A 13981-nucleotide genomic window follows, 5' to 3' on the forward strand; every position below is an offset into this window, starting at 1 on the left:
CACTCATTGCTTGGCAGCACAAACCAAAACACTAAGGACACTTTGTGAGTACAATGGAAAGTAAGAAAATTAAAATGGAAACACTACTTTTTATAAGCTTAAAAGACATTTTATCTGCTTTCAATATGCCAGGCAATTGCAGGTACAAAACCCACTACCACTACAGTATTAAGGGTTTATGAATAATGATGTAAAAAGATCTCCTTACAGTGAATTTCTAACTATCTGCTTCTTTACACTATGCGACAAAATTCCAGAACAATTTTTCAAGTACACCTACCATCCCTCTCTTTTCTGTATGCTTCTCAGACTGGGTTTTGAGTATCTGTCAAGCCATTCTCATTATGTTTGAAAAGAATATGAAACAAAAATATCTTGGTTTTCTTATTCCTAAAGTTTCCCAGTTTGGATCACAATCACCTTTGAGGGCAGTTATGAACCAATTTTTGCTGGTTTAGATTATGTAAAGAACAGTTTTACAGAATTAAAGCTCCCTAATTTGATGTTTGTCCTTCATAAGTTATGACTTTTTCTGAGTACATGATAGCTAATTGTGAACACCAAGGATCTTTTCTACTTGCATATTTTCTCAGAACTGTGTCTGATCCACCATATATCAACCCCAGTTTTGGCTCGAAGAGGAAAAGGTAAACATCTTGTTAAATAACCCTCTCTTGTACCATGTTCTAGAATTCATGCAACACTGCGTTGGCAGCCCAGTAACTAATGGAATCACTTGGAGGAGAACATTTGCAGCATTGCCAATCAATGCCATTCATGAACTATGCTGTTGGTTTGACAATAAAAAGTCCCTGAAAAATCTAATGTGTATTTTTTCTTCATAGCACTAGTATGAGATTTTTGGAGGTTATAATTTTACAAGCCTTTCCCTGCAACTATACAAGGGTTAAAAATTATTCTAAAAATAAATCTCTGTCAAAAGTATTATCTAATGACACTGAAAGACATTTTCTGGTTTTAAGAAATGGCAGTTATCACAAAATGCGTGAAAAAATTGAAGAGTTACTGATGTTCAGTTTTGATCCATTGGAAAAGATACTAGTGATTTAAAAAAAAAAAAAAAAAAAAAAAAAACTCCCCACACTAAAGTTTTCTAAAATAGATTTCCTGTCCTTTCTCTAAGATTGCTGAACCCCATTCAGCCAGGGCACAGATAAAATCTTTGGACAAAAGATTTGAATTCACAGTTTCTCCCATACAGAGTTCAATCTTTACAGGAGAAAAGATTTTCTGCTACAGAGCTGCAAACTTCACAGGAGAAAGTTATTTCCTCTGTTCCATTCCCCCAGGAGGTGTTATATTCTTATAACCTGTCAGACTTACACAGTCATATTTGTAATTTATATTTAGTATAAGGTCGTTTCTTTTCAAACCACCTCTGGATATTCCTAACACAAAGCGTGAATTCTGATTATTCAATTTTCTCCCACAGGTTTGACACCTCTCCCAGTGTTACTGTGCATTGGAATTCTATAGGAAACAACTTGAATACCCAAACACAGTCAAAGATAAGGAAAAAAATAAAAAATAAAAAAAAGACTGCACCTTGCAATATAATGGCAAAACAATGGGAATCACTTTTCTTATCTGTGTTCATGCTAGCTAGCTCTCTCACCATGCTTTCTAGTTGTACTATATTTGGGGAAAAAGATGAGAGGAAGGGAAAAAGATCGATACAGTAGAAAGTTACACCATTCCCTATTTATTTTTCTCTTTTGTTCACTAATACTATCATTCCAAGATGCTTGCAAGTGTGAATACACAACTACACAATATTTGAGATTTTTCTTTATAAGGACAAAAAAATATATATTAAAAACATTGTATTATCTTTGAGCCCAACTCTAGCCAGCATCTGAGTAACTAGTCTGGCCTTCTCCGTTCTTCTTGGCATCCTGGTTATACAACATTATTTGTATAGGCAGACCAACCTTGCAAAAAAATCCAGCATTGATACTTTTCCCAGACTGGGTATCTGCTGCAGGCTTAACATGTTTGGAAAGTTTTAAAGAACAAAAATAAGCCAATTTAGATAACAAAATTAAGGAAAAGTATGTGTCGTTTAGCCCTTTTGAAAAGCTCCGTTGCCTTCATAATCTACAGCAGAAATTTTAAATTGGCAGAAAACTGTCCTCATATCAGGGACATTTTTTCCCATTGCTATGAAAATATTACCAAATTTGGACAAGTTACACTTTTTACTAGGGTTTTCTAAGATTCACTAGAGTTTGACAGCTAAATTATCCAAAGACCAAATCAGCATGCACCATCTTCTTTCCACACCTCTGCATAATCATTACACTCTGTGAGCAGTTAAGGTTTGTCCTGAACCTGTAGAAATTGAACTTCACTTCTGCAATGGAAGTTTACAGAGGTTGCTCTGACACCAAACAAAAACCTGAATTGGTTCAGCTGTCCCTATTCACTGATACCTGCATATTATTGCCTATCTGGTTTTATGCATATCAGCATAATACTGCACCGTCTCTGTGAGGAGAAAAAAAAAAAGGGGGCTGGGGAGTGAGGGGGGATATATGCACTGCTAAATAATTTCATTGAAAGAATCTGTTTAAAAAAAAAAAAATCCCTTCACAGAAGCAAACCACGGGTATCTCTTTTACACAACTTAAAATTAAAAATCAAATCTCCTGGAAGGCCACATTTGATCTATAAAAGGTATTTAACATCTTCCCCATCCTCTGAAAGCAGCTTTAAAAATACTCACGTTTTTAAAAGATGGGATAGTTGCACATTGAAACAGTTTGCAAACAGCATTAAGAAAAGTGCCATGGCTCTTCTCTGCTTCAAGTACTTGCTCTTCTAGGAAGGAAACATGGTGTGCAACCATTTTAACAAATGCCTATGGAGATAGGAGAAACACCTGATGAAAATTAAAAGCACCTGATCTCGATTTCAGCATTACCCTAGATAGAGATCTGAAGTCAAAGAAAAAGCATTAACAAGATATCAGGATGCACTATTGCTAATATAAATATCAAAGGGGCACATATTCAGAAGTAGGCTACAGATATTTATAGCCATCAGAAGAACCACTGTTCATGACCTAAGGCTAGTTGTTTTTTTTTCCCCTCTTTCTAAGGGCACAGCTTTGCTCCCTCTTCAGCACACAAATTAAGTCCTTCCATAGTGTCTAAAGGGCCGACAACATTTCAGCAGTGAGGTGAAAACTCCTCTGAGCCCACACAGGCACTACAACTTCTGGTGGGAGTGAGAAAGTGGCCACAGTGGTAGGAGGGAGGAGAAAGCAGAGGAAAAGATAATAGCAGGTGCCTTTAGCTAAAAAAAGATCAGGAATGACTGACCTAAAGCATACATCAGTTCAGTTTCAGCTTAAATTTGAGCCATAAGGGAAAGCCAACTAACTAACTAACTAGCTAATTATTTGCTAAAACACAAAACTATAAACAATTTTGATACCCACTATTAATGATTATGCCTTGTTTTTTTTTTTTTTTTTTGAGAGAGAGGTTGATCACTGCCCATTTTAGGGATAAGGTAAGGTTGAGCAAGTAAATTAGTTGTTCCAAACATACCAGTGACAACATCAAAGTTAAAACCCAGCAGAATTTCATTCCATTTACCCATTACACAACAGTCCCTCCCTTTTCTACTCTTGGGGGTACAAGTCATTTTCTCCCTTGAAAATCCCTATGGATGATAAGCTTTAAATTTAAAAGTTCTAATTAAGACATTAACTACTGCTCAAATTGCCAATTTAATCTTGTGTTCTCAGATTACTGCCATTACAGCTGGTAAAGTCAGGGAGAAAAACTGATTTCTAATCAATGTAGGTATTAGCCTAGTCTGATAACACAGAACGTCTATCAACAAAAGTTTGCTGCATTTTTCAAGGGCAACCTGTAGCCTATCATAAAGACGGGCTGTCTTCATAGTCCAAATTATCATCTTCCTACAGCTGTATTAAGGGAACTGGGTAAGGGGGCAGAAAGGGTGTTTTTCCCCTCTTTGTATTAGAGGGGGGGGGGAAAAGGAGCTCTGTTGCTTGCCATACTTTTGGGATAATTAATTGCTTAGTTTTTATTTTCTTCTTCTGTTCAAAGACCCAGCTTAAGTATACATTCAGGTATAGCCAAATTGTCAAGTGTGCTATTTCTTAGACGAGGGTAACTCAGTTCTGAAAATCAGACAGGTTTCAGTTGACTCCCACTTTTGTTCTAAAATGCCTTGCCTCAGTTTCCTGTGGCAATCTTTCTCCTGGTGCTGTCCATAAAATACAAAGTGTTTTGATAAATCTGTTATCAAATATAAGTGTAAAAAGGCAAACTACAAAAAAAAAAAAAAAAAAAAAAATTGCATTTAACAAAACTTGCTGAAAGCAAAGTCAATTGCCCTGTCTCTCCCACAGCTGTATACCTCATCAGAGAATATTACCACTTTGTACAGGGGTAGAGCTTGAAGCTTAAGAACTGCCTATCTGGAATTAATGCCACAAACACTCCGTTTATTTCACTTCTAAGTCAGTTAAAAGTGATTTTAAGCATTACACAATTTATCTCATCATGTTTTAATTATATTCTTCCTAGAGGCAAACTTGCCCTTGGTTGACACAAATTTTAACATACTGCTTACTAAATATGGTGAGGGCATCTTACTGAGTCATACTGGCTTCCCTCAGTCAGGATACAATAAACACCAAAATACACGGCAGAAGATGGGGGCTCAGAGATCTCCCCGCAACTACATAAAGCTATCAGGAACAGCTTGAGTATGTTCAGCACTGGATGCAAGACTTTAATTTTTTTTTAAATTTATAAGTGGTTTCACAGACACTCCTTTGAGTCACAAAACAAATTAACATTACTAGCATTATTATTAACATCAAAAACATAACTAGTGCTTTTAATCCAGCATTAGGAACTGTAGAATCCGCAGCAATAAATTACTCTGTGATCTTCCAAAACCATAAACAATTGCATGGGCTGGACCACAGGTAAGAATCACATTGACTGAAAAACAAACACAAGTGCTTCATGCAAATACCTAGACAGTTAACCTATAAAACACACAAAAAGAAGGATGTAAACTTTCCAATACAATTAACAAACCTCCAATTTATCAATTTTGGCATAGACGTGGTTCATTTCCAGCACCTTGTCCTTAATGAGTGGAATGGTTTCTTCCAGGATCTCTGATGTATCGCTTCTAATCTGCATTGAAGAAAGAATATCACATGAGAATGAGCTTTGATGATAAATTCTTTACTATTTTTTTCATGTTAATATTTCAAAGTACTTCTACTCTGAAACGATATCATAAGGGCCCTTTGGTAAGTATGCTGTTAAGCAGAGATTGGGAAAAACACATTTTCTCAAGTAATCAGAGACAACAAAACAACCCATAGCAGCTGACAGGGCTCTGACCTCAAAACCAGCCTTCCTCTTCTCCCCAGATTTCCACGCTACTCCTCCCAAGACACTTCTCACTTTCCATTATGAAATGCCGCAGACATGAGGGGTAATGAAGGATTTAAAATGAAAATCAATAGTTTTTGAAAAGGATTTGAGTTAGCCTGTGGCAAATTATCCTCATTCAGGGGTAGCAGGAGGTCACTCTTGGCTATCAACTGGTGCTAAAAGACCATTTACACCTAAATAGTACAATTCAATTTGCAATGCAGTCTGATACTAACACCAAAACAGAGAAAAAGCTTGGTCAGATCTTTGATTACACCACTTGTAGCATCTAGTCTCCAACGGGGGCTCAGGACAGCGGGAATCTTCATGCAAAGTTCTAGTGTAAGCACCTCAGAGAAAGTTTCTGCTCCCAGCACCTGTCAGCTTCCACAACTCTAAGTGCCCTAATGCAGGAATTTTGTTTGGTTGCTAGTAGAACTAAGGTTGCTTGTGACCTCGATATGACAGCCTGAATTTTATTTGAAATTCTGTTAATGTTTGTGTTAGCAAGAATTACCTGATTCCCTACATAAACAACTCTGAGTGTTTTGTTAGGTGGCAGTAAGACGCACCTCCAGTCAGAGGGCTACAGCTAACAACGTACAAAAAAAAAAAAAAAGATGGATAGGCCAAGAGCTGGGCTATGCTTTATAAATTTTACTAAGTACTTAGAAATTTTATTGATGATACGACTCTCTTTTTTTTTTCTTTTTAAAAGAAGTAGTGTTTTTAAAGGCTTAGAATGGACGAAGCTAGATACGTATAAAATGACTCCTAGTAAGATTTTATAGCATTTTTATTACCAGCATGAGTAAATGCAGATCAAGTGCTTAATAGTGCTATAAACATTCTGAGATATGAGATCAAACAGACATATCAAAATAGTACTAGCTTTCTACTGTAAACAAACCAACAGTGTCTCCTGTGTTACTGGTCGTAGCACTACATCCACCCGGCGGTGAAGCAACTGCAGACACAGCCACACGCTGTTATCTTTCCACTATGTGCTTTATATCCAACAGAAAACAAGCACAGACAGATGGGCCACATCCCTGTAAATGGAGTCAGACTTATAATAAAAATGCGAAAAGAACAGAAAATGAAGGAGCTAAAGCAGATGAATTCCAGAGTTGTCCTATTGAATTTTTGGGGGGGTCGATAGTAGGTGGGGGCATGCCAAGCCCAAACCTTTATAATAAAGGAGAAGTGAAAAACAAATTGGTGATCTGAGGTGAGGTTCACACTCAGGTAAATTACATCAGAGTATAATTTGAGCCTGTAATTCCCAAAGATAAGGTAACAGACTAAGAAACTTGTTCACTAATATTCCTCTCAGAAAGAACTACAGCAAAGCCACTCTTACAGCTAAATGCTAGATAGCTTCTGTAAATATAACCACAGTTTGGGATATAGCCAGAAAAAGAGAGATGTTGTACAGACCCAGTACAAAAACTATCAACATAACAAGGTCATAGCAGACACGGAACAAATCTAAACCATATTTATTTGAGGGTAAAAGCAAACAAGCAATACAAGATAGAGGAGAGTTGCTTTTCCAGCAAGCAGCCTGTGATGGAAGGGAATGACATGCAAATATGATTCAAGAAGAGTCATTCTGCAGCAGTCTGCAGAACCACAGCGACAGAGGAGTTCAAGAGGAGCCAGCACACGACAAAGGGAAATGATTCTCTTGGTACAGCAACCTCTCACAAGCCAGGGAAAACAGGACTGGTATGAAACCCCATGTTATAAAACAAGATTTATTTTCCGTTGTGCAATTATTTTACTTCATTTACTGAAGACTTATCTGAGTGCTCAGCACAAGCACCAGAACACAGCAGTCCTTGGGGGAAAATAAGAACAAAACTAAACTCTTCTCTTACTGGGTTTTACTATGCTAATTTGAGGAGTGAGTGAAGGGAAGGGAGGTTTGACTGGACTTTGTCTTCTAATAGTTCAAGTCAGCAAGACAAAGCCCAAGGAGGCAGCAAAAGTCACTTAGCAGACAGCACAACCAGAGTATGAATGATGAATTAGGACACACACCAGGAACAGCACATTGCATGTAGGGCAGTGAGACCTAATTCCTGCATACACTGCAGTTCAAGCTGCACCAGTTAAACAAGCATGCATCCTTGGTATTTTGTCAAAAAAAAAAAAAAAGAAAAAGAAAAAAGAAGAAAAAAAGCTGGAGCCACAAGTAGAAGTAAAATATAGTGTGCAAATTCTTGTTGTCTCAGGGGTTTATTTGAAAGGCTCTCTGTTTTCTTTATACGTTAACACAAAGTAACATCAAAGAACCACCAGCAAAAGTAGCAGTGGTAAACTGAACGGCTCAGTGGTGAGAAAAGGGAAACCTGAGGTTGGCATGTTCCTAAGAAGTTAGCAAACCCCAGCCACAGCAAACCAAACATAACCTCTTCCCCTCCTTTCCCCAGTGACGAAACCAGGATTCACACCTAGGGTCTCAGGGAGGAGGTTCCCAAACTGTAAGTCCGTGAGACAACGATAAGCAGTTAGCAGCTGGTCTGTGGAACCACTGCAAATCAAGATTTACATACACATAATTTCCCCGGGTTGAGTTCTGCAAGAAGGTTCAGTGGTTTGAGAACCACTAACCTGTGGTTTTATAAACTGGTGGGTACACTGGAGAATCAACATATGTATTTTAAAAAAAGCAGAGTATCAAATATAGAGATTTTATATACATCCCCTACATCCTCTTCAAGGATCTGAAGCCAAAGAAATGGAAGTAGTGAATTTGTACCTAAATCAGGTGTGCATCTCTGAATAGCTATCATTTTCAATCAGGTTTTAAGATACACAAGAAGCACACAGAATTATATCCAAAAGATACAAAAATGACTCTGAAAACAATGTGAGAACAGCATATGTAAGAGTCTGGTTATTACAGTGAAGTTTTTTGCCTTTGTGTCACTGGTTCAAACTGTAGCTCAGTTAAAATCACAAGTTGATAATTACATTTAAGGAGCTGTGAAGCCACTTAAAAGACATTGATTAAACTTTGTTGAAGTCCATGCCCTAAGGAAGGCAAAATGTTAAGTACCTGACACTAACATGCTTCTGGCACAATCTTTTCATTGCAAGATGCTCCTTCCATGACAAGTGTGAGGTATAGTGGGCTGCATTTAGTGTCACTGTAACTTACCTACTGTACAGGTGTCTATTTTAAGTGCTGTGCCTAGCCAGTTATAACAGCGTGACTCTGGAACTAGCACGTTGTCCTCCTAGCACTGAAGACCCAGTTTTTCCCCGTTCTAATATTCAAACCTATGCATCAAGAGTACTTTTAAGTGAAAAGCAGCAGCACACTCAAGGGAGAAAAGCCAAACCCCCGAACGTGAATACTTTACTGAATGCCCAAGTGAAATAAGCAAGATTCCCCTTGTCTTTTGTTGGCATAGACAAAAGACCAAATTATTGCTACGCACAGCAGTTGGAATCAATTCAAGCACTACATTATATTTATCAGACTCCCAGATACCACTTGATGTGCTGCTGAAAGGAACCTGACATTAGAGGTACTGGATTGAAAGGAACAAAATCAGCACGCTAGCTCTGGTGCTTTGATGTTCCCAGATAAGGTCAATAATCTGCATACTAGATAATTATTCACAGCCTGTAGGTCGTGGAAAAAAATATTTTAATGGGCAAAGCAAAGATAGTGTACTGAAACTAGGTTAGTGTTTTCTGTAGAAAAGGTTGGCAAGAGAAGAAGTCTCATAGGAGGTTTACAAGCTCACTGGATCCATGTGAACAAGCTAACCTTCTCCCATATATTGGAGCCAACAATGTAAGGTACATGCCTGATTCATGAGAAAAAGCATAAGGTATATATAAGTCTAAGGTCCCACATAGAAAAAATGAATGAATGAACTTAATAGTAAATCAGGCAGAATACGATCATCAGTGAAGAGCTATTGATTCAAACCTCCTGGTTTGAACAGCTGATGTTACATCACTGAAGCAGTCATCACCTTGCAGGAATGAAGTCAAAAGATTTGGGGCCAATTCCTTCTATTCTATGTTTTGCAGAAACTAAACGTGCCACACTAGAGAATCTAAAGCTAACAAATATAAGCCAAGATGTATCAAAAAATAGACTGCATGCTCTGAGGTTCACATGCTCCTTTACAGCTATTTTTGTAAAAGCTGAATGGAAAAAGAAGCGCTTTAAACAGCCACTAATACTGAACTATTATTTCAAGGCAGCTATTTCTCCTTTTAAGTCCCCTACTAATCATGTGAGACTGATGAGCTAAGCTTTTGTTTCTTTCCACACTATGTCACTTCCTTCTGGAAGTAATGACGCCTCCCTTCCCTAAGCAAAAAATGCCCCACACGCAATAGAGATGTTGGCTGGTCACTTCTTACTGTTTGAGGTGCATTCAATACTTTATTGCAATTAGTAGTTGCTGCAGTTGATGACATACATACACAAGATGCTCGAAGACAGAGAAGAAAAACATTGTGGTGAGTGATAACGCACCTGCATACGGCTTGCATATCAATGAATTTAGGAGAGAGCCCCTCTAGGTAAACTTGGTGCATGCTAGCTAAACCAGCATTCTATGAAGCACTCAGGAAGTATTAAAATGCAGTGCCATTTCACCTAATTTTATATTTTTTAGCTTAAGGAAGAGAAAGAAAAGTCAGCTGCAAAACCAACATCCATTCTTTGCATATCAACCCCAAAACCCAAGCTGCCTTCAGACACCATGGCCTTATGCAGAAAGCCTGACAGCCTGACGGAAGCTAAGGAGCAACGCACACCTCTTACTCTAGAGAGCTCATCACAGGCGATCAGGCAGTGCCGATGGCCAGCACAATCGGTGAGCTGCGGATGGAGCCCCGCCCACCAGCCCCAGCCCCAGCCCCAGCCCCAGCGGTAATGCGGCGGGGAGGGGCGGGGCTTAGCGAAGGGGCGTGGCCTTGCATGACTGATGGGCGTGGCCTGCTGTGCGAGGGGCGTGGCCTGGCGGCCGCGCTTACCGCAGCGCCACCTGGTGGGCGACAAGATGGCGGCGGCGCTGTCAAGATGGCGGCCCTGCGGGGCCCGCGCCGACATGGCCTCCGGTGCGCGACACGACACGACACGACACGACACGACACCTACCGCCTCCGTCAGCCCGCAGAAGGCCTCCAGCTGGCCCAGCAGCTCCTCCACGGCCTCCTCCAGCGCTGCCACCTGCGGGGAGAAGAACACAGACGGCCCCGCTCGTGTCAGCAGGGGGGTCCCGTGCCCGTTGGGAGGGGGCAGGGTTTATTCTGCATTTATTCTGCATTTATTCTACAGCTCGCATTGGGCGTGAGTTTCAAAAAGTGATTTATAAAGTCAGTGTGAACGCTGGCAGGGAGGAGGGCACAGAACCGAACCGCACAGGTTCTGCCAAAAGCCAAGGGCCTGAGCACACCCCCAGCTGTGGGGGACAGAAGCCAACAGATTTGCTTTCCCTCCGCTAAATGGGGAACACGCCTTCTGTTCTGAGCATACTTCAGAAAACATTAAACTTTCAAAGTGCATGCAAAACGAGATGGAAATCTGGAAAATGAAGACCACTCCAAATCCTGGACTTCCACTGTAATTTAAATAATTTTAAAATATTGAATCTATTCTCTTGTCCTAGTAACATCTCATATTCTACAAAATAAAAATAACCTGAAGAAAACTTGATTCAAAACAACAAGAGCACAGGGAAACTATCCCGTTTGTTGGAGCTGTTTTGCTCATGTGGTTGTTGTAAAAGTAGAACAGCAAGGGTTGCCTCAGCAGACCTCTTTATCATTTCTCTTCTGGGTTGTAATGAATTATCTAGTTCCTAAATAAAGTTTATTATCCCTTCATCTGGTAATAAATTAGGAAACATGAGTGGCCTCTCAGATTCAAAGTGCAGCTATCAATCTAACAGTCAAGTGAACTCCCAAGATTTTTTATTGCCGCTCCTAGAAATGCCCAGGGACCTTCGAAAATAGGTGAGGTCTCCCCTGCATGAAACAACAGGAGAAAGGGAGTTGCTGTTGTGTACAGGCATCAGATAGGAGAAGGGTGTAGGAAAAAGAATAAGACAAACGCACTTTGTCAGCAGTGGGTAGAATGGAAAACACCTGGCTCCAAATGTATTTTGGCGTTACAGCAACTCAAACTTGATTCAGGTGGAAGCAAATGGTAACACTGATGCATATGTGAGGTTACCCGAAAGGCTGTGCTTCGTGTAGACTGAAGGCAGTCACTGGCGTGCAACTTCTCTCTTAACTCATAAAACCCATTCCACATCAATAGAGGAATCGTTCTCTACAGAGCCCTACAGAGCCTACATCATCTTTCCAGCATGAAGGTGGTGTTCTTACATGTCCGGAGACCTATTTGCAGCCAACTTTTGCAGCAGAAAAGGTTTGAGGGAACAGTTTCAGGTGTGAAGGTATCCCAGGAGGTAGCTTCTGCACTGACACTAAGATGGTGATAAGGAAGGGTAAAGAGTCTGCAAATCACAGGAGCTGGGGCAGGGCTCAGCTCCTAAAATCCTTGTGCCTTCAGGGAGGGAGAGCCAGGCAACGTTCACAGCCTCAGTAAACAAATGAGAGCCCTGATACTGTGCTCAAATGGGTTCAGCAATAGCCAATTTAATGTAATAAATTCCTGCTTATCTGTGGAATGCCAGTCCAGATTTCAGCCTAACAGAAGATAAACATGCAGGTGCACAGAGAACTTGCAGAACTGAAACAGAATTGAAGTGTGCTGAAAATTTTGAAGTAATTCATGCAAAAGATGTGCAAATGTAAAACACCCATCTTCAATATATATCAAATGTTTCTGCCATCATTCTCAGTTTTTTCTACAGAAAGGTATTTACTCATTATCAGCTTGAGAATACCCGGATCATGTTCGTATACAGTGACAGTGGGATAGGCTAGAGGCTGCGATGTACAGCTCTAGGGTAGCTTCCTTGGTTAGCAGAAGAGAAGATAGCTTGGTTTTAATGCAGGGGCAGTCAGATCTATGAACACTGGAGTCGCATTCAAGACAGTGATTCAAAAACTAAGAGGACAAGTTATGATGTCACAAAGAGGAAGAAAAAGGTGACAGAAAAGCCTTAAGCACATGGAAAAAACGCTGCCTGTTTTTGTGAGGGCAAACACAGATGTGTATATAAAGGACAGGCTGAGGATATGTACCTATTGAGCAGAATGCAGACAGGAGCTCTGGCCATGGTCCAAGTAGCAGGAACGTGACCCAACTTGGCCCAAAAGCTGTGCAACCATCCTAGACCAGCATTAAGCTAAGCTTGCGTGTATTGTCTCAGAGAAACTCTTAGAAGCTGTTTTGTGTCAGCTTAGTGACCACACCTGGTGGCCTGCTGAGGTTTTTTCCTGAGCTGCCTGTGTCTCGTGTGAACTCTATGTGAAATCGCCATGGTGGTATAAGCTATCAAACTACATTCATGATGTAATGTCACTTATACAAGATTTAAAGCCTATGCAGAAAAGTTTCCCAAGTTTTGTGTACACATCTGGACAGAAGAAACCTCAAGACACATTACGCTCCACAGGTTTATCAGAAGAGATCCATGGATGCTGTAAATCAATACATACATTTCAGTAGTGCTAACATGAGGTTACATCCCCTAACAATCTGTTCTGTGTCTGTCTGAAGTAAAGATTTCTGTGTGGAAAAGCTGTTTTCCTTCTGCTGCTCCTTTGCATGCTTAAATAAAGGACCAGAATTTCCACATCTAATTTCTCCTCAAAAAGAAAGCGCACCACCCCACTACACACAGACTAGCTCTGGAAAGATCACTGCTAAACAGCAGGAATATGCATTCTTTTCACATAAGAAAGAGTTCTCACTGACTGTATGTTGTTGAAAGACACATTCAGTTCGTGGAAAAAAACTGGAAGCTTTGCATCTGAAAGTCTGATTTCTTGAAGTCTTCATAAGGCAGAGAAACAAATTGGTAGCGTTTTTGTTAAGTGTATTTTACAGCAGAGCAATCGCAGTGGGTGGTGCGTGCATCAGATGGCCTACAGAACAACTCTATCAAACTCACACATTTCTTGGCAAGTCTTTGCAGTCAGCTTCACAGGCCTGAAGCCACTCACACCGCCACATGTTCAGGGCTAGCACAGTTGGCTTAAAGAGATAGGCCAGAGCCGATACCAGACTTACAGCTTTGAAAAGGCTGTCCAATGGTAGCTATCATGAACTGCATAACTGCAAAGCAAGTGGAAATTCCACTGATTTAGTAGGGGATGCATTAAAGAAACATCCACGTAAAGAAGTTGCACTGGCTGTACAGGCTACTGTCCTGCTCTGCCTGAACGTGCAGACCCACTTCAGGTCAGGTAGGTAGCTTGCTGTTACTAGCTAAATATCCACCATGAGCACCTTGCGTTTGTAATGTGCATAAAGATTCAAACAGCGGAATAGCATGTGTTTAAGGGCAGAAGCAAAGTTTATTGACACCACCAAGAATAAGATTGAGCCAATTCCAAACAGATTCACAGTC

At 40.2% G+C, this 13981-nt stretch overlaps 1 protein-coding gene across 5 annotated transcripts in view; it reads right to left on the reverse strand.

Moving 5' to 3' along the window:
• Positions 1-13981, reverse strand: part of BCAS4 (breast carcinoma amplified sequence 4) — a 63978-nt gene that overhangs the window by 43545 nt on the left and 6452 nt on the right. For 3 of the 5 annotated variants that reach the window (XR_014698568.1, XM_084538007.1, XM_084538010.1), the window contains exons 3-5: positions 10594-10665; positions 5109-5210; positions 2747-2881 (exon numbers count right to left, since the gene is read on the reverse strand). Coding sequence is in view for 4 of the 5 variants with exons in the window: in XM_084538007.1 (XP_084394133.1) it covers positions 2747-2881; positions 5109-5210; positions 10594-10665 (309 nt within the window). In the remaining variant the exon portion in view is untranslated. The remainder of the gene's footprint in view (positions 1-2746; positions 2882-5108; positions 5211-10593; positions 10666-13981) is intronic. The other 2 variants (XM_084538008.1, XM_084538009.1) reach the window with 2 other exon arrangements.

This window comes from Aythya ferina (genome assembly GCF_964211825.1).
Source record: "Aythya ferina genome assembly, chromosome: 16".
NCBI classification, from domain to species: Eukaryota; Metazoa; Chordata; class Aves; order Anseriformes; family Anatidae; genus Aythya; species Aythya ferina.